The 21,090-nt window shown below is 36.3% G+C and overlaps 1 protein-coding gene across 1 annotated transcript in view; it reads right to left on the bottom strand.

Moving 5' to 3' along the window:
- LOC306773726 (fas apoptotic inhibitory molecule 1-like) overlaps positions 1-20,063 on the bottom strand; it is a gene marked incomplete at both ends in the record, with an annotated part of 44,823 nt that extends 24,760 nt beyond the window's left edge. The window contains 2 exons of the mRNA XM_079263624.1: positions 1,439-1,667; positions 19,947-20,063. Coding sequence (XP_079119750.1) covers positions 1,439-1,667; positions 19,947-20,063 — 346 coding nt within the window. The remainder of the gene's footprint in view (positions 1-1,438; positions 1,668-19,946) is intronic.
- Between the last annotated feature and the right edge of the window lie 1,027 nt (positions 20,064-21,090).

Raw genomic sequence — 21,090 nt, 5'->3', positions numbered from 1 at the left:
AGACCCTCACAACACGTTTGGGCCTGCCAGATCTGACCGGCTTCCTCCCCCACCATCTGAGCCAACTCACCACCAGGGGGTGATCAGTTGACAGCTCCGCCCCCCTCTTCACCCGAGTGTCCAAGGCATGTGGCCGCAGGTCCGACGATACGACTACAAAATCGATCATGGAACTGCGGCCCAGGGAATCCTGATGCCAGGTGTACATATGGACACTCTTATGTTGGAACATGGTGTTCGTTATGGACAATCCATGACGAGCACAGAAGTCCAATAACAAAACACCATTTGGGTTCAGAGGGGGGGGGACCATGCCTCCCAATCACTCCCCTCCAGGTCTCACTGTCATTGCCCACGTGAGCATTGAAGTCCCCCAGCAGAACAATGGAGTCCCCAGAAGGAGCACCCTCCAGCACTCCCTCCAAGGACTCCAGAAAGGGTGGGTACTCTGAACTGCTGTTCGGTGCATAAGCACAGACAACAGTCAAGACCCGTCCCCCCACCCGGAGGCAGAGGGAAACTACCCTTTCATCCACCGGGGTAAACCCCAACGTGCAGGCACCAAGCTGGGGGCTGATGAGAATGCCCACACCTGCTCGGCGCCTCTCACCATGAGCAACTCCAGAGTGGAAGAAGGTCCAGCCCCTCTCGAGGGTTCTGGTTCCAGAGCCCAAGTCATGCGTCGAGGTGAGTCCAACTATATCTAGCCGGAACCGCTCAACCTCGCGCACAAGCTCAGGCTCCTTCCCCACCAGAGAGGTGACGTTCCACGTCCCTAGAGCCAGCTTCTGCAGCCGGGGATCGGACCACCAGGGTCCCCGCCTCTTGCTGCTGCCCAGCTCACATTGCACCCGACCCCTACGGCTCCTCCTGCAGATGGTGAGCCCACGGGAGGTGGGGCCCATGTAACCCTTTCGGGCTGAGCCCGACCGGGCCCCATGGGCGAAGGCCCGGCCACCAGACGCTCGCTCTCGTACCCCGCCTCCAGGCCTGGCTCCAGAGGGGGGTCCCGGTAACCCGCGTCTGGGCAAGGGAACATTTATGCCCAGGTTGGTCGTCATCATAGAGGTCTATGAGCCGTGCTTGGTCTGGTCCCTCCCCTAGACACCTGTTTGCCATGGGTGACCCTACCAGGGGCATAAAGCCCCCGACAACATAGCTGCTAGGATCTTCGGGATGCACAAACCCCTCCACCACGATAAGGTGACGGCTCAGGAAGCCGCAGCAGCGGCTCGGATGTCATTAATGTTGAGGTGATGGTAGAAAATGAGCCGCGTGATGACACAGATTTAGTCTCTGCTATCGAGCCAACCAGGTTGCAGCTTGTTGTTTCCTAAAATACCAGCCCTGATCTCACCCTGAGCAGATTATACCGCTGCGTCTTCACCTCATGCAGGCTGGACGACTGACCTACATGAACCTGAAAGACAACACTCACCGAGGACAACCCTGCAGTCCACCCCGTCCACCTGGAGCACCCAGGTCTTGGTGGTCTTGGCCCTGTTGTCGATGAATGTTTGCAGACTTTTCCCATCTATGTCCAGAGAGTACTCGTAGGAAAAGCCAGTGATGGCCTCGATGTTGATGGTAGCTTTAACGTTGGCCTCCCCCACGGTGAAGGTCTCCTTTCCCACCAGCTTGAACATCCAGTCTTTTCTGACGACTTCCTGATGATGGACATGTGTGGGACAGGTTTACTCATTCAGATCTGATCATCAGTTGACAATGTTCAGTTTAAATAAAGGTTGTGATGACTGATGAGGTGAGAACCACAAGTATAAGCAGCAACATCTCCTGGAAGTAAACGATTTTATAAGGCCAGGATTGATTCGTTCACCATGTCATGATTATCTGTTTTAGACGGATGGAAAGGTGACAGCCAGTCAGTAAGCTGCAGGCTTACTTGTGGTTCCTAGAGTCTCAAAGAGCCGAGCAGGAGGCAGAGCCTTTGGTTATCAGGCCCCTCTCTTATGGAATAAGCTCCCAGTTAGTGTTAGGGAAGCAGACACCCTCCCCACCTTTAAGACTAGGCTGAAGCTAGGGATGGTTAGCATCCCTTAGTTATGCTGCTATAGGTTTAGACTGCTGAGGGACATTTCCTGATACACTGAGCTTCTTTCTCTTTATTTCTCTCTTTTCTTCCCCTAAAAAAACTAAAAATTAGTTCTTTTTTAAATTTTCTAGAATTGGGTATATTTTCAAAACTCTACATTTGTAAATAAAAAGTTCAGCCAATATATTCAAATTATAATTTTCAAATTTAAATCTTTTATTTTCCATTTGCAGACCGAATCTCATTTTTTGAAAGGATAGTGGGGACAATCAATATTTTTGCAGGTAATCTAAGATTGAAAACTAATCCAGAAATCAGCCAATTTTCCACACGAATAAAAAATGTTCTACAGTTTCAATGTCAGCGCTACAGAAAGTCCACGTTCATCCCAATATTAAATTTACGATGTAGGAATTCATTTGAAGGATAAATGGCATTCAAGATTTTGAAATGATTTTCTTTTGCTTTAGGTGGAATTGGAAAGGATAAATATTGAGTCATAAATTTAGGACCATAATCTTTGAAAAATGGTTTCTTTTTTAATTGTGATGGAAAGTAATATTTAGTCAGGTTTGTTCTTAGAAATCTGTTTTTACATTTGTTATCCTTAAATTGGCATCCTTCAATTGTTAATGATGGCATCTTGATAAAATAGGAAGAGTGACTTAGGACTTCTTTAGATCATCGTTGAGGGGATCGCTTTCAAGACTTTTTACAATTTACTTTCAGCATACCACCTCATACCTCTCAGTAAACTGTTGTATGATAACGGACTTCCATCGGTATCCAGTAAATGTTAAGTTGTCCAAATACTTTTATCCATGCAGTCTTTATAGAAAATTGATTTTCTGTTTATTAAGATACACTTATTGTTCCAAAGTGAAGTTGTGTGGGGCGAAAAATTGTCCTTGTAAATGATTTTCCAGTTTGGGGGAACCTGTTTATCAAAGTTAGATAATTTGATTGGTAATTTAGAAATTTCAAAATCACATTTTAGTAGGAATTTAATTCCTCCAAACCTTTCAAAAATTGTTTTGGGGATGTAAAACCAAGACTCATTCAGTTTCTTAGTGAATAGCTGGAGCCATTTTAATTTGATGGTACCATTCATTGACATAAAATCAATCATATTTAAGCCTCCTTCCTCTAATGATTTCACAGCGTCATTCTTCCTGAAAAAAAGAGGTTTGTTTTTCCAAATGTCAAAATGTCCAAAAAAAATCAATCAAAATGAATTTGATTGATATTTTTTTTAATCAAATTTTCACACACACACACACACATATATATTATATATATATATATATATATATATATATATATATATATATATATATATATATATATATATATATATATATATATATATACATACATACTTTATATACTACACTGTAAAAAAGAAAAAGTTTGGTGAACTTAAAATTTCAAGGCAACAAACTTCGATAAAATTATAAGTTGAACATGTAAACTAAATATTTTAAGTTTTGCTTTTGAGTTTGCTCAACACTAAAAGAGGATTTTTTACAACTCAACTGTAAGTTCCACTAAATTATAATTTTATATTGTAATAACTTTTCATCTTTAGTTCTGGTAACTTTCCACAAGTTGTACTAATTTAAAAATGCACATGGTTATAACTTTAAATCCTTACTTCCTCTAACTCTTTAATAAGTTGTAATAATGTATCATTTTACACTGTAATAACTCAAATTCTTTCACAAAATCCACTTGAATTTGATTGTTAGTATAGCAGAATAATTTAAGAGTAATTTAAAATTGCACACTGCTACTCAACTTCATCATTTAATTTCAATCACTTCTTATCTAATGCATAAATTATTACAGATGCAACACACATCCTCAAAACCTTAGTTTTATTTAAACTAGCAGCATTGAATCAAATAAAAAGGCAAATCAAAAAACAGCTTGTTCTTTTATCAATATAAGGAAAATGAAAGACAACTTGTGCTGATAAAAAAAGAACAGTTGGACAGTCCTATGCAGTCGTGAAAGATGTGATTTCAAAGCCCTGATGGTTCTGAAAGGTCAGCAGTCCCTGTGTTTGCAAAGCTGTGTTGAACCTCTGTGATGTGGGCGATAATGTTTCAGCTGAACAGATTCCATGGCGTTGGTAAACTTGTAGAACTTGAACTGATTTCATTTCAATCTGAAAAACAAAGATGACAATTTGCTGGGAATTAGTAAGGCTGTCAGCAGAAATGTTATACATTACACATAACATTTTATAAATTTAATGGCAATGCAAAGACTAGACTAGACCCTTAAGCTGAAAGGAGTACACATTCAAAGTCCAAATTTTAATAAATTTTGCTGCAGTAAATATTAATTACAAATATCATATATTATCTAAGTTTTCAACCTGTATCTTTACCTAAACCCAACGCCTACATCAGTTTAGGTTAAGAAAGTCAGCAGTCAGTATAAAACAGGTCATTCAATGAAATGCATTTCAATGTTTTTAAACAGAAGGACAATATATTCAGGCCACAGAGCCCACAGTGGGTCATAGTACAAATATTTACACCTTTTTTTAATTAAAAAAAAATGTAGTAAATTCAGGGCAGGCCTATATTATGACCAACACAATATTTTAAATAGGTAGATTGGCCTTTCCTACCATTACACTATAATAATTTTATCAACTCTGACATGACTTACAGCTTATCATTTTAATATGTAAATGGTAGTAGCATGAAGTGTTTTATTGAACTCGGCATGATGTAAATGCTACTACAAAGAGTTGTTACATAAACTGCTCCATGTTGTCCTGATACTTAGTACATGAAATATCAGCTAATGTGTTAGCATCAATACCCTGATGGCTACTCCTTTAGCTGCAGCTAGTAGCATGAATTAACTAAATACTAACCAGTAGAAGATAACATGTCTTGTCCTGTTTGAACGGTACTAACCAGTAGAAGATAACATGTCTTGTCCTGTTTGAACAGTACTAACCAGTAGAAGATAACATGTCTTGTCCTGTTTGAACGGTACTAACCAGTAGAAGATAACATGTCTTGTCCTGTTTGAACGGTACTAACCAGTAGACGCTAACATGTCTTGTCCTGTTTGAACGGTACTAACCAGTAGAAGATAACATGTCTTGTCCTGTTTGAACGGTACTAACCAGTAGAAGCTAACATGTCTTGTCCTGTTTGAACGGTACTAACCAGTAGAAGATAACATGTCTTGTCCTGTTTGAACGGTACTAACCAGTAGAAGATAACATGTCTTGTCCTGTTTGAACGGTACTAACCAGTAGAAGATAACATGTCTTGTCCTGTTTGAAAGGTACTAACCAGTAGAAGATAACATGTCTTGTCCTGTTTGAACAGTACTAACCAGTAGAAGATAACATGTCTTGTCCTGTTTGAACAGTACTAACTGTAGAAGATAACATGTCTTGTCCTGTTTGAACAGTACTAACCAGTAGAAGATAACATGTCTTGTCCTGTTTGAACGGTACTAACCAGCAGAAGCTAACATGTCTTGTCCTGTTTGAACGGTACTAACCAGTAGAAGATAACATGTCTTGTCCTGTTTGAACAGTACTAACTGTAGAAGATAACATGTCTTGTCCTGTTTGAACAGTACTAACCAGTAGAAGATAACATGTCTTGTCCTGTTTGAACAGTACTAACCAGTAGAAGATAACATGTCTTGTCCTGTTTGAACGGTACTAACCAGTAGAAGATAACATGTCTTGTCCTGTTTGAACAGTACTAACTGTAGAAGATAACATGTCTTGTCCTGTTTGAACAGTACTAACTGTAGAAGATAACATGTCTTGTCCTGTTTGAACGGTACTAACCAGTAGAAGATAACATGTCTTGTCCTGTTTGAACGGTACTAACCAGTAGAAGATAACATGTCTTGTCCTGTTTGAACGGTACTAACCAGTAGAAGATAACATGTCTTGTCCTGTTTGAACGGTACTAACCAGTAGAAGATAACATGTCTTGTCCTGTTTGAACAGTACTAACTGTAGAAGATAACATGTCTTGTCCTGTTTGAACAGTACTAACCAGTAGAAGATAACATGTCTTGTCCTGTTTGAACGGTACTAACCAGTAGAAGATAACACGTTCTTGTCCTGTTTGAACGGTACTAACCAGTAGAAGCTAACATGTCTTGTCCTGTTTGAACGGTACTAACCAGTAGAAGATAACATGTCTTGTCCTGTTTGAACAGTACTAACCAGTAGAAGATAACATGTCTTGTCCTGTTTGAACGGTACTAACCAGTAGAAGATAACATGTCTTGTCCTGTTTGAACAGTACTAACTGTAGAAGATAACATGTCTTGTCCTGTTTGAACAGTACTAACTGTAGAAGATAACATGTCTTGTCCTGTTTGAACAGTACTAACCAGTAGAAGATAACATGTCTTGTCCTGTTTGAACGGTACTAACCAGTAGAAGATAACATGTCTTGTCCTGTTTGAACAGTACTAACTGTAGAAGATAACATGTCTTGTCCTGTTTGAACGGTACTAACCAGTAGAAGATAACATGTCTTGTCCTGTTTGAACGGTACTAACCAGTAGAAGATAACACGTCTTGTCCTGTTTGAACGGTACTAACCAGTAGAAGCTAACATGTCTTGTCCTGTTTGAACGGTACTAACCAGTAGAAGATAACACGTCTTGTCCTGTTTGAACGGTACTAACCAGTAGAAGATAACATGTCTTGTCCTGTTTGAACGGTACTAACCAGTAGAAGATAACACGTCTTGTCCTGTTTGAACGGTACTAACCAGTAGAAGATAACACGTCTTGTCCTGTTTGAACGGTACTAACCAGTAGAAGCTAACATGTCTTGTCCTGTTTGAACGGTACTAACCAGTAGAAGATAACATGTCTTGTCCTGTTTGAACGGTACTAACCAGTAGAAGATAACATGTCTTGTCCTGTTTGAACGGTACTAACCAGTAGAAGATAACACGTCTTGTCCTGTTTGAACGGTACTAACCAGTAGAAGATAACATGTCTTGTCCTGTTTGAACGGTACTAACCAGTAGAAGATAACACATCTTGTCCTGTTTGAACGGTACTAACCAGTAGAAGATAACACGTATTCTCCTGTTTGAACGGAATCAGCCCAGATAAGCTAGCTGCTAACTCATGCAGCAGTTATGCTAACCGCTGCTGAGTGAAAAGCTGTTTGTGTTTAAATGTTGAAAATGTGTAGGTTGCCTCCTCCATAAATTTACAACATACTACACAACACTAATCAACACTTCCCATACCATTTAAACTTAATTCAAATAAAAACTTACCTGCGTGGAGTCCAGCTTGAGGCAGCACAGCCAGGTGAGACTTCAAGTGAAAATTGCAAACTCAAAAAGTTGGTTTTCTCGTTAGTTTTACAACAAAGAAATTAAAGTTAGCAGAACTGTTGTCCCTTGTATTGAACTCCAACTTAAAGTTATCATTTTTAACAACTCACCTAATTGTTTTGGAGCAAACAACTTGCTTGTTTTGTTGTGATTACTAACATTATTGCTTTGAATGCCATTAATACATATTTTCAAGTTATACCTACTTAAATGACTGTTTCAGTCCAACTAATACAAGTTGGATTTTTTTGCCGTGTACATATATATATATATATATATATATATATATATATATATATATATATATATATATATATATATATATATATATATATATATATATAGCATTGTAAAGGGTAAATTAAGCATGAAAGACTTTCCATTCTGGTCAGTAGAACGCATCCAAAGTTGGACAGGTCTCTTTGGAGCCAACTGTTGGGGAAATTTTGGGATTTTTGTATGTTATTGAAGTTTATTGTCCCTTTTTCCTTTACATCTTTTGTAATTGTGATTCCTAAGTATTTAACTTAATTTTTAACAGGGACTCTAAAGATATTTCCAAGTGGATGGTTATGAATTGTCAACAACTCACATTTTGTAATGTTCAGATTTAATCCAGAAGCTTTTGAAAACAGCGGTACAGGAACTTGTGAAATGTTCTTTAAAAATAAAGTTGTATCGTCTGCTAATTGACTTATAATCAATGAGTTTCCCATCATATCCAAAGTGTAATATTTTGATTATGTTTCACAAAAATGGCTAACAGCTCAGTTACAATGATGAAAAGCAAAGAAGAAACAGGACATCCTTAATGAATTCCTTGTTTTACATTAAAACTTTTTGTTGTCCTGAAAGGCAGAGAAATCAAACTATTAATATCGATGTATAACGTTTAAATTAAAGGAGTCAACTTTTCTCCAAAGTATTCTTAGGCCTTTAAAATAAATGCATGTTCAATCATATCAAAAAACTTATAAAAGTCTAAGAAATTAATCACATCATCATCCTCAATTACGTCACTGTAATCTAGCAAATCTAAAATCAGTCTGATATTATTACGGATTGACGAGCCTTCAAAAATCCAGACTTAGTTTCACTAATTATCTGATTTAGGCCGACTTTTAGCCTGTTTGCAATGACATGGGTAAGAATTTTGTAATCCATATTCTATAATGTCATTGGTTCTCTTATCTTCTCCCGGTTTGAGAATCGGAGTTATAAGTCCTTGTTTCATCGTGGATGTTAATGTTTTATTTGGAATTATATCTTGGATGGCATTAAAGACAAAAAATCTTTTAGTTCTTCCCAAAAGAATTTTTAAAAACTCGCAGTCAGTCCGTCTTGACCAGGAGATTTTCCTATTTTCAGTTTAACTGCTGAGTTTATTTCTTCAGTTTTTATGTCAGACTCACATAGATCCTTAAATCCTGAATCAATTTTTTGGATATGGAATTTAATCTGATCAAAGAGTTCACAATGGAATAATCAGAAGAATACAAGTTAGCATAAAATAGAATTATTTTCTCTGATATAATTTTATGATTTGTACATTCATCTCCATCTATCAAAAGAGTGTTTATTGATTTTTTCCTAGCTTTGTTTTTCCAGATTGTAAAAATAATATGTGCTTTTTTTGCCTTCTTTGATCCATTTTGCACGAGCTCTGACGTATGCTCCATGGGCTTTTTTCTTATACAGATCATCCAGTTGGGCATGTAAAAATAAAAGGTTGCTTTTATCTGTACTTAGTGCAACAGTTGTTTATATTTTGGATAAAGTTACTTCCCATTTCTCTTTGTTGTTTACTTTTCAACTTACTAAAAGTAATTGAGAATTCTCTTACCTTGAATTTAAAGAATTCCCATCTACTCATATAATTACCAATTGTTTCATCATCATAAATATTATGGAGAAGATCTTTAATAATTTTAACATATCCATCATCATTTAAAAGTTCAGCATTAAATTTCCAATAATCTTTCTGAAATTTTGTTTTCTTTTCCGGATTAAGACTTAGAGTTACAACACTATGATCAGTTAGCGGCGCAGTGGAAATCGATACATGTGAAATATATCTGTACAAGACAGCTGAACCTAACCATAAATCTAACCGAGACCTATCTTTCCCATTTGGTTTGATCCAAGAAAACTGAGCTCTACCAGGGTTTTTCCTCTCTCCAAATATTATTTAAATTATTAGAATCAATAAAACTGCTCAATATTGGGTTCCATTGATTGACCGTGTATCTTGGAGGGAATCTATCTCGCCACTCATTCAGAGCCAGATTAAAGTCACCCCCTAATAATACCAAATCTCTATAATATAAGCATTTATATTCAGACAAAACATCTGATCATTTTTCCAACAGTAGCTTATTTTGAGTAGCTGATGAGTATCCATATTCACCACTATCACAAATGACTCATCAATATTTAGCACAACAGCTAACCAGTGTCCGGATACATCTGCCTGAAAGGTCACTAACTTCCCCGGGCATCTGTTAAGGCAAAGAGCTACTCCAGCAGAGTGGTTTGTACCATGGCTGAATATTATTTTTTCACTCCACTGATTTGACCAGAGGGTGGCGTCAGTGGCGCCTGAATGAGTTTAATAAAGTCCAGTGAGCTATAAGCCCCTTACAGAACAGAAATAAAGCTTTTCTTTTAACATTCTCCCTGAGTCCTCTCACATTTCAGGAGACAAAAGATAAACTTGTGCTTAACATCTTATAAAGAACAGTATAAGTAAATACAAAACCGGAACAATATTAAATTAGTAGAATAACAAAGAAAAATACTTTCTTCTCAAAGGGAAAAAGTAGTCGTGCAAAAAACAGTGGTGTAGGTTCCTCCTACCCCATTTCAACACAAACTATTATTTAAAAGTCCCTCTGTACCAGATGGAAGAGTTAAGTTCAGCGTGTACGGTTTTAACTGTCTGCAGAGATGCGGCGTCCGTTGATATATCCGAACGCTCCTCTGTAGGAAACCTTTTCTCCTGCGTTCCGGGCTTGCAGAGTTTTTGGCCAGACCTTTTCCCTCTCCAGCTGATCTACTTTGGTCAGGTCCTTTCTTGGATCTTTTCCAGATTCCATCCTGGTGTAAATGCTTAGCGAACTGGATGATCACCTGTCGGTTCCTGCCCTCCTCCTTTCTGCCAATCCGATGCACAATATCCACAAAGCTCTCCACCTTCTCACCACTCTGGAACAGCTTTAATGAGAATCTGAATGACATCCTTTCTAATATCTTAATCCATGTTTTCTTTCATCTTCAGGTTCCACCTCCGTGATTTGGATTTGGCCAGACTAGCTACCATCACGGAGTTCTCCCACAGTTTACTGTTCATGTCGGCCATCTTTGCGTCTTGTTTATCAAATCGCAGGTAGACCCTGGTTAGCTGTCAGCATGTCCTCTGCTGTGGGGCTGGTTTATTTAGCTTTCTGGGGAGTGTCGAGAGAGGCGACTCATTGAGTTCCTGGAGAGCTTTTTCCACCGCTGCTGCTTTCACACTCCATGTCCGACCAACAGTAGTCGTGGTCATCTGTAGCTGAGCTTTTCTTTTCTTTCCTCTGGGGTTTTCTTTCCCTTTTTAGTCTTTTGTTGTTCTTTGGTCATATTTATTATTTCAGTTCAGATTTTTGAGGGGAAGTTATTTTGGGTAGGAATAAGAGAAACCTTACAGCAGAACTATGTTTCAGCATGACTGCTCAGTGTGCCATCGTGCCAGAAGTGTCTTACAGCTCATGTCTTCTTCTTCTTCTGCCTTCCTGTTCCTCTTCCTCTTTGCTGGTGGTAGTAAGCTATCCTGCTCAGCGCTGCCCCTGTGGTTATTTGGTGGTATTACTCCTTATGCTGCATTGACTGACAGATGGAAGTGTCCTTCTGTCTGCACATCCGTCTCCGTTCAGCGTCCAGGTCTTTAGGTGTAAACTTTAATCATGGAGAAAATAAAGCAGAGATGTTTGGGTTTATTTTAGATTCCTGGCAGAAAAGGTGAGAGCTGGATTGTTGGAGATGGAGTTTAACCCTTTACTGGACAAATGTCCTCTGCATGCTCATCGGAGAAATCATGGAACCACACAGAGTTCTCCCACCAGTCATCACAGATTAGGTTACGTCCCTGCTACTACTTATTATTTATTCATTCAGTCGTTTGTTCGTTCATTCAGTCATTCATTCTCTACATTGCTTAGTCCAGTTAAGGCTTGTGGGAATCAGGAGCAATCCCAGTGAAAGGCAGGTATACCTGGACAGGTCGCCAACCCACCAGGACCACTTCTGAACAGTGCTGGAATACACTCTGGTATTATAACCATATGGTTAAATATGTACATGGAATACACTCTGGTAATATAACCATATGGTTAAATATGTACATGGAATACACTCTGGTATTATAACCATATGGTTAAATATGTACATGGAATACACTCTGGTATTATAACCATATGGTTAAATATGTACATGGAATACACTCTGGTAATGTAACCATATGGTTAAATGTGTACATGGAATACACTCTGGTAATATAACCATATGGTTAAATATGTGCATGGAATACACTCTGGTAATATAACCATATGGTTAAATGTGTACATGGAATACACTCTGGTAATATAACCATATGGTTAAATATGTACATGGAATACACTCTGGTAATATAACCATATGGTTAAATGTGTACATGGAATACACTCTGGTAATATAACCATATGGTTAAATGTGTACATGGAATACACTCTGGTAATATAACCATATGGTTAAATGTGTACATGGAATACACTCTGGTAATATAACCATATGGTTAAATATGTACATGGAATACACTCTGGTAATATAACCATATGGTTAAATATGTACATGGAATACACTCTGGTAATATAACCATATGGTTAAATATGTACATGGAATACACTCTGGTATTATAACCATATGGTTAAATATGTACATGGAATACACTCTGGTAATATAACCATATGGTTAAATGTGTACATGGAATACACTCTGGTAATATAACCATATGGTTAAATGTGTACATGGAATACACTCTGGTAATATAACCATATGGTTAAATATGTACAAGGAATACACTCTGGTAATATAACCATATGGTTAAATGTGTACATGGAATACACTCTGGTAATATAACCATATGGTTAAATGTGTACATGGAATACACTCTGGTAATATAACCATATGGTTAAATATGTACATGGAATACACTGGTAATATAACCATATGGTTAAATGTGTACATGGAATACACTGGTAATATAACCATATGGTTAAATGTGTACATGGAATACACTCTGGTATTATAACCATATGGTTAAATGTGTACATGGAATACACTCTGGTATTATAACCATATGGTTAAATATGTACATGGAATACACTCTGGTAATATAACCATATGGTTAAATGTGTACATGGAATACACTCTGGTAATATAACCATATGGTTAAATGTGTACATGGAATACACTCTGGTAATATAACCATATGGTTAAATGTGTACATGGAATACACTCTGGTAATATAACCATATGGTTAAATGTGTACATGGAATACACTCTGGTAATATAACCATATGGTTAAATGTGTACATGGAATACACTCTGGTAATGTAACCATATGGTTAAATGTGTACATGGAATACACTCTGGTAATATAACCATATGGTTAAATGTGTACATGGAATACACTCTGGTAATATAACCATATGGTTAAATATGTACATGGAATACACTCTGGTAATATAACCATATGGTTAAATATGTACATGGAATACACTCTGGTAATATAACCATATGGTTAAATGTGTACATGGAATACACTCTGGTAATATAACCATATGGTTAAATGTGTACATGGAATACACTCTGGTAATATAACCATATGGTTAAATATGTACATGGAATACACTCTGGTATTATAACCATATGGTTAAATATGTACATGGAATACACTCTGGTAATATAACCATATGGTTAAATGTGTACATGGAATACACTCTGGTAATATAACCATATGGTCAAATGTGTACATGGAATACACTCTGGTAATATAACCATATGGTTAAATATGTACAAGGAATACACTCTGGTAATATAACCATATGGTTAAATGTGTACATGGAATACACTCTGGTAATATAACCATATGGTTAAATGTGTACATGGAATACACTCTGGTAATATAACCATATGGTTAAATGTGTACATGGAATACACTCTGGTAATATAACCATATGGTTAAATATGTACATGGAATACACTGGTAATATAACCATATGGTTAAATGTGTACATGGAATACACTGGTAATATAACCATATGGTTAAATGTGTACATGGAATACACTCTGGTATTATAACCATATGGTTAAATGTGTACATGGAATACACTCTGGTATTATAACCATATGGTTAAATATGTACATGGAATACACTCTGGTAATATAACCATATGGTTAAATGTGTACATGGAATACACTCTGGTAATATAACCATATGGTTAAATGTGTACATGGAATACACTCTGGTAATATAACCATATGGTTAAATGTGTACATGGAATACACTCTGCTAATATAACCATATGGTTAAATGTGTACATGGAATACACTCTGGTAATATAACCATATGGTTAAATATGTACATGGAATACACTGGTAATATAACCATATGGTTAAATGTGTACATGGAATACACTGGTAATATAACCATATGGTTAAATGTGTACATGGAATACACTCTGGTATTATAACCATATGGTTAAATGTGTACATGGAATACACTCTGGTATTATAACCATATGGTTAAATATGTACATGGAATACACTCTGGTAATATAACCATATGGTTAAATGTGTACATGGAATACACTCTGGTAATATAACCATATGGTTAAATGTGTACATGGAATACACTCTGGTAATATAACCATATGGTTAAATGTGTACATGGAATACACTCTGGTAATATAACCATATGGTTAAATATGTACATGGAATACACTGGTAATATAACCATATGGTTAAATGTGTACATGGAATACACTGGTAATATAACCATATGGTTAAATGTGTATATGGAATACACTCTGGTATTATAACCATATGGTTAAATGTGTACATGGAATACACTCTGGTATTATAACCATATGGTTAAATATGTACATGGAATACACTCTGGTAATATAACCATATGGTTAAATGTGTACATGGAATACACTCTGGTAATATAACCATATGGTTAAATGTGTACATGGAATACACTCTGGTAATATAACCATATGGTTAAATGTGTACATGGAATACACTCTGGTAATATAACCATATGGTTAAATGTGTACATGGAATACACTCTGGTAATATAACCATATGGTTAAATGTGTACATGGAATACACTCTGGTAATATAACCATATGGTTAAATGTGTACATGGAATACACTCTGGTAATATAACCATATGGTTAAATGTGTACATGGAATACACTCTGGTAATATAACCATATGGTTAAATGTGTACATGGAATACACTGGTAATATAACCATATGGTTAAATGTGTACATGGAATACACTCTGGTAATATAACCATATGGTTAAATGTGTACATGGAATACACTCTGGTAATATAACCATATGGTTAAATGTGTACATGGAATACACTCTGGTAATGTAACCATATGGTTAAATGTGTACATGGAATACACTCTGGTAATATAACCATATGGTTAAATGTGTACATGGAATACACTCTGGTAATATAACCATATGGTTAAATATGTACATGGAATACACTCTGGTAATATAACCATATGGTTAAATATGTACATGGAATACACTCTGGTAATATAACCATATGGTTAAATGTGTACATGGAATACACTCTGGTAATATAACCATATGGTTAAATGTGTACATGGAATACACTCTGGTAATATAACCATATGGTTAAATGTGTACATGGAATACACTCTGGTAATATAACCATATGGTTAAATGTGTACATGGAATACACTCTGGTAATATAACCATATGGTTAAATATGTACATGGAATACACTCTGGTAATATAACCATATGGTTAAATATGTACATGGAATACACTCTGGTATTATAACCATATGGTTAAATATGTACATGGAATACACTCTGGTAATATAACCATATGGTTAAATGTGTACATGGAATACACTCTGGTAATATAACCATATGGTTAAATGTGTACATGGAATACACTCTGGTAATATAACCATATGGTTAAATGTGTACAAGGAATACACTCTGGTAATATAACCATATGGTTAAATGTGTACATGGAATACACTCTGGTAATATAACCATATGGTTAAATGTGTACATGGAATACACTCTGGTAATATAACCATATGGTTAAATATGTACATGGAATACACTCTGGTAATATAACCATATGGTTAAATGTGTACATGGAATACACTGGTAATATAACCATATGGTTAAATGTGTACATGGAATACACTCTGGTATTATAACCATATGGTTAAATGTGTACATGGAATACACTCTGGTATTATAACCATATGGTTAAATGTGTACATGGAATACACTCTGGTAATATAACCATATGGTTAAATGTGTACATGGAATACACTCTGGTAATATAACCATATGGTTAAATGTGTACATGGAATACACTCTGGTAATATAACCATATGGTTAAATGTGTACATGGAATACACTCTGGTAATATAACCATGTGGTTAAATATGTACATGGAATACACTGGTAATATAACCATATGGTTAAATGTGTACATGGAATACACTGGTAATATAACCATATGGTTAAATGTGTACATGGAATACACTCTGGTATTATAACCATATGGTTAAATGTGTACATGGAATACACTCTGGTATTATAACCATATGGTTAAATATGTACATGGAATACACTCTGGTAATATAACCATATGGTTAAATGTGTACATGGAATACACTCTGGTAATATAACCATATGGTTAAATGTGTACATGGAATACACTCTGGTAATATAACCATATGGTTAAATGTGTACATGGAATACACTCTGGTAATATAACCATATGGTTAAATGTGTACATGGAATACACTCTGGTAATATAACCATATGGTTAAATGTGTACATGGAATACACTCTGGTAATATAACCATATGGTTAAATGTGTACATGGAATACACTCTGGTAATATAACCATATGGTTAAATATGTACATGGAATACACTCTGGTAATATAACCATATGGTTAAATGTGTACATGGAATACATTCTGGTAATATAACCATATGGTTAAATGTGTACATGGAATACACTCTGGTAATATAACCATATGGTTAAATGTGTACATGGAATACACTCTGGTAATATAACCATATGGTTAAATATGTACATGGAATACACTCTGGTAATATAACCATATGGTTAAATGTGTACATGGAATACACTCTGGTAATATAACCATATGGTTAAATGTGTACATGGAATACACTCTGGTAATATAACCATATGGTTAAATATGTACATGGAATACACTCTGGTAATATAACCATATGGTTAAATATGTACATGGAATACACTCTGGTAATATAACCATATGGTTAAATATGTACATGGAATACACTCTGGTAATATAACCATATGGTTAAATGTGTACATGGAATACACTCTGGTAATATAACCATATGGTTAAATATGTACATGGAATACACTCTGGTAATATAACCATATGGTTAAATATGTGCATGGAATACACTCTGGTAATATAACCATATGGTTAAATGTGTACATGGAATACACTGGTAATATAACCATATGGTTAAATGTGTACATGGAATACACTCTGGTAATATAACCATATGGTTAAATATGTACATGGAATACACTCTGGTAATATAACCATATGGTTAAATGTGTACATGGAATACACTCTGGTAATATAACCATATGGTTAAATGTGTACATGGAATACACTCTGGTAATGTAACCATATGGTTAAATATGTACATGGAATACACTCTGGTATTATAACCATATGGTTAAATATGTACATGGAATACACTCTGGTAATATAACCATATGGTTAAATATGTACATGGAATACACTCTGGTAATATAACCATATGGTTAAATATGTACATGGAATACACTCTGGTAATATAACCATATGGTTAAATATGTGCATGGAATACACTCTGGTAATATAACCATATGGTTAAATGTGTACATGGAATACACTGGTAATATAACCATATGGTTAAATGTGTACATGGAATACACTCTGGTAATATAACCATATGGTTAAATATGTACATGGAATACACTCTGGTAATATAACCATATGGTTAAATATGTACATGGAATACACTGGTAATATAACCATATGGTTAAATGTGTACATGGAATACACTGGTAATATAACCATATGGTTAAATGTGTACATGGAATACACTCTGGTATTATAACCATATGGTTAAATGTGTACATGGAATACACTGGTAATATAACCATATGGTTAAATGTGTACATGGAATACACTCTGGTAATATAACCATATGGTTAAATGTGTACATGGAATACACTCTGGTAATATAACCATATGGTTAAATGTGTACATGGAATATACTCTGGTAATATAACCATATGGTTAAATATGTACATGGAATACACTCTGGTAATATAACCATATGGTTAAATATGTACATGGAATACACTCTGGTAATATAACCATATGGTTAAATATGTACATGGAATACACTCTGGTATTATAACCATATGGTTAAATATGTACATGGAATACACTCTGGTAATATAACCATATGGTTAAATGTGTACATGGAATACACTCTGGTAATATAACCATATGGTTAAATGTGTACATGGAATACACTCTGGTAATATAACCATATGGTTAAATGTGTACATGGAATACACTCTGGTAATATAACCATATGGTTAAATGTGTACATGGAATACACTCTGGTAATATAACCATATGGTTAAATATGTACATGGAATACACTCTGGTAATATAACCATATGGTTAAATGTGTACATGGAATACACTCTGGTAATATAACCATATGGTTAAATGTGTACATGGAATACACTCTGGTAATATAACCATATGGTTAAATGTGTACATGGAATACACTCTGGTAATATAACCATATGGTTAAATGTGTACATGGAATACACTCTGGTAATATAACCATATGGTTAAATGTGTACATGGAATACACTCTGGTAATATAACCATATGGTTAAATATGTACATGGAATACACTCTGGTAATATAACCATATGGTTAAATATGTACAAGGAATACACTCTGGTAATATCACCATATGGTTAAATGTGTACATGGAATATACTCTGGTAATGTAACCATATGGTTAAATGTGTACATGGAATACACTCTGGTAATATAACCATATGGTTAAATGTGTACATGGAATACACTCTGGTAATATAACCATATGGTTAAATGTGTACATGGAATACACTCTGGTAATATAACCATATGGTTAAATATGTACAAGGAATACACTCTGGTAATATAACCATATGGTTAAATGTGTACATGGAATACACTCTGGTAATATAACCATATGGTTAAATGTGTACATGGAATACACTCTGGTAATATAACCATATGGTTAAATGTGTACATGGAATACACTCTGGTAATATAACCATATGGTTAAATGTGTACATGGAATACACTCTGGTATTATAACCATATGGTTGAAAATGTATATTTCCAAGGGATTCAGGAGTTGCCAGATAAAATGTCAAGGATCTAAACTCTGAGCCTTCACAAAGTCACATTTAGCTCCAGCCTCCATCTTTCAGACCCCCCCACCTGCATCTGTTGTATAGTTTCTGTTTCCTGTTACTCTTCAGATCTTTGGATTTACCGTCTCGTCTACTGGTTACCTTCCCATACTTGGCACGTTTACAATGTACTGGCCAAATGTTGTGTACTAATAAACCGTTACTGCAACGTAAATGTAAAAAAAGAAAATGTGAAGGCTGCAGAATAAATCCCTGAGAACCTCCACAAATGCTTCTCTGTGCTTTAGGCTGGTTTGTAACCTTCACATTGCTCATGAAATCGGACGTTTCAGCTTCGAATTGAAGGGCATTTTGGAATAAAAACACACTCCTGCTTATTGAGAATGTTATGTCGACTTGCTTTTACTTCCTAAGTCCTTTACGATCCACTCGGCCCTTTTTCATTGTAATTTGATGCCGGAAATTCATGTGAAATGTTTCACATGACCATAAAGGATCACATGGCTGTTTACCAAAACACTTGTGTTGAATACTAGCCATAGATTTTCCTAATTTTTAATAAATGCTGATTATTCAAACATGCCTAGAGTTTTATAAAGCCTTAACTAACAGAAACCAGCTCAGCTAATGTCCAAAGCTCTTTGGTGAGGTTAGAAGCTCATTTTAATGAGTCTGAAACCGGTAGAAGGATGGAATCACCAACAGGATCTCACCTTCCCGTTGACATAAACAATGCGTTTCCCCGTGGTGGTTCCATGGGAAAACTCGATCCTATAGACTCCATCGCTCAGCCCCACCTCCCACACGGCGACCAGGTCTCCTCCCAGCATCTCGGACACATGAATGATGGGGATCACAGGTGCAGCTGGGATCTTATGTCTTCTGGGAGAGGAGGTGAGCAGGTCTCGGTCCTGTCCGGCTCTGCTGGACTGTGGTGTCGCCTCAGCAGGAGGTGTATTACTGTAAGAGGCTTAAGTCTGGGACTCCACTCACACTCTGTCAGGAAGACTTTGCGTTGTGTCAGCTGGCTTTTTATGTTGAGCTCAGCTGGATTTGTGTTCTTCCAGCTCTGATGAAGCTTCTTTGTCTTAACTTTCAGCAATAAACCTTTTATATTATAAACAGAACATTTGGCAGTTTGACGCAGATATGTGACAGCAAGACAGATTTCTGTTACAGTCAGAAAACAGTTCACATTTCTGTCATCATCACCTGACTTCAACAGATATTCAGGTTTACAAACTATACTGGGTCAGTGAGACGGTCAAAACTCTGTGAACACTAATCAGATGAGATGCAGAAGCAACAGAAACAGAGGTCACTCTGAGAAAGATGACATGAAAAGATAAGATGGACTGGAACAAATTCATTGCAACTGAAAAGACAGGATGTCAGGAGAACACAGATATACAGAAAAAAGTCAACAAGGCTGAGCAGAGGAGAAAAACATGAACATATCAGTCAGGGAGACGACAAAATGTGTTATATGGCATAAAAGAACACCATGAAATGAAATGAAAGATGGAATGAAATGAAATTAAATAAAATGAAATCCCCAAAGGGAAATTCAATATTGTAGTATATAATAATAATAACTAGAGGAGGTCTTGTTCCGGAGGCTGATGGCTGCTGGCAGGAATGATCTTCTGTATCTTTCAGTCTTACATGGGACCTGAAGAAGCCTCTCACTGAACACACTTTGTTGTTTCATCACTGTGTTGTGGAGAGGGTGTGAAGAATCCTCCATCATCTTCATCAGCTTGTGCAGCATTCTTCTTTGGACAATCAGCTCCAGCGGCTCCAGAGTTACTCCAAGCACAGAAGCAGCTTTCTGGATCAGTTTGTTGATTCTCTTCA

Source organism: Telmatherina bonti (assembly GCF_933228915.1).
Source record: "Telmatherina bonti genome assembly, chromosome: 24".
Classification (NCBI taxonomy): domain Eukaryota; kingdom Metazoa; phylum Chordata; class Actinopteri; order Atheriniformes; family Telmatherinidae; genus Telmatherina; species Telmatherina bonti.
This window is presented reverse-complemented; position numbering and strand designations above follow the sequence as displayed.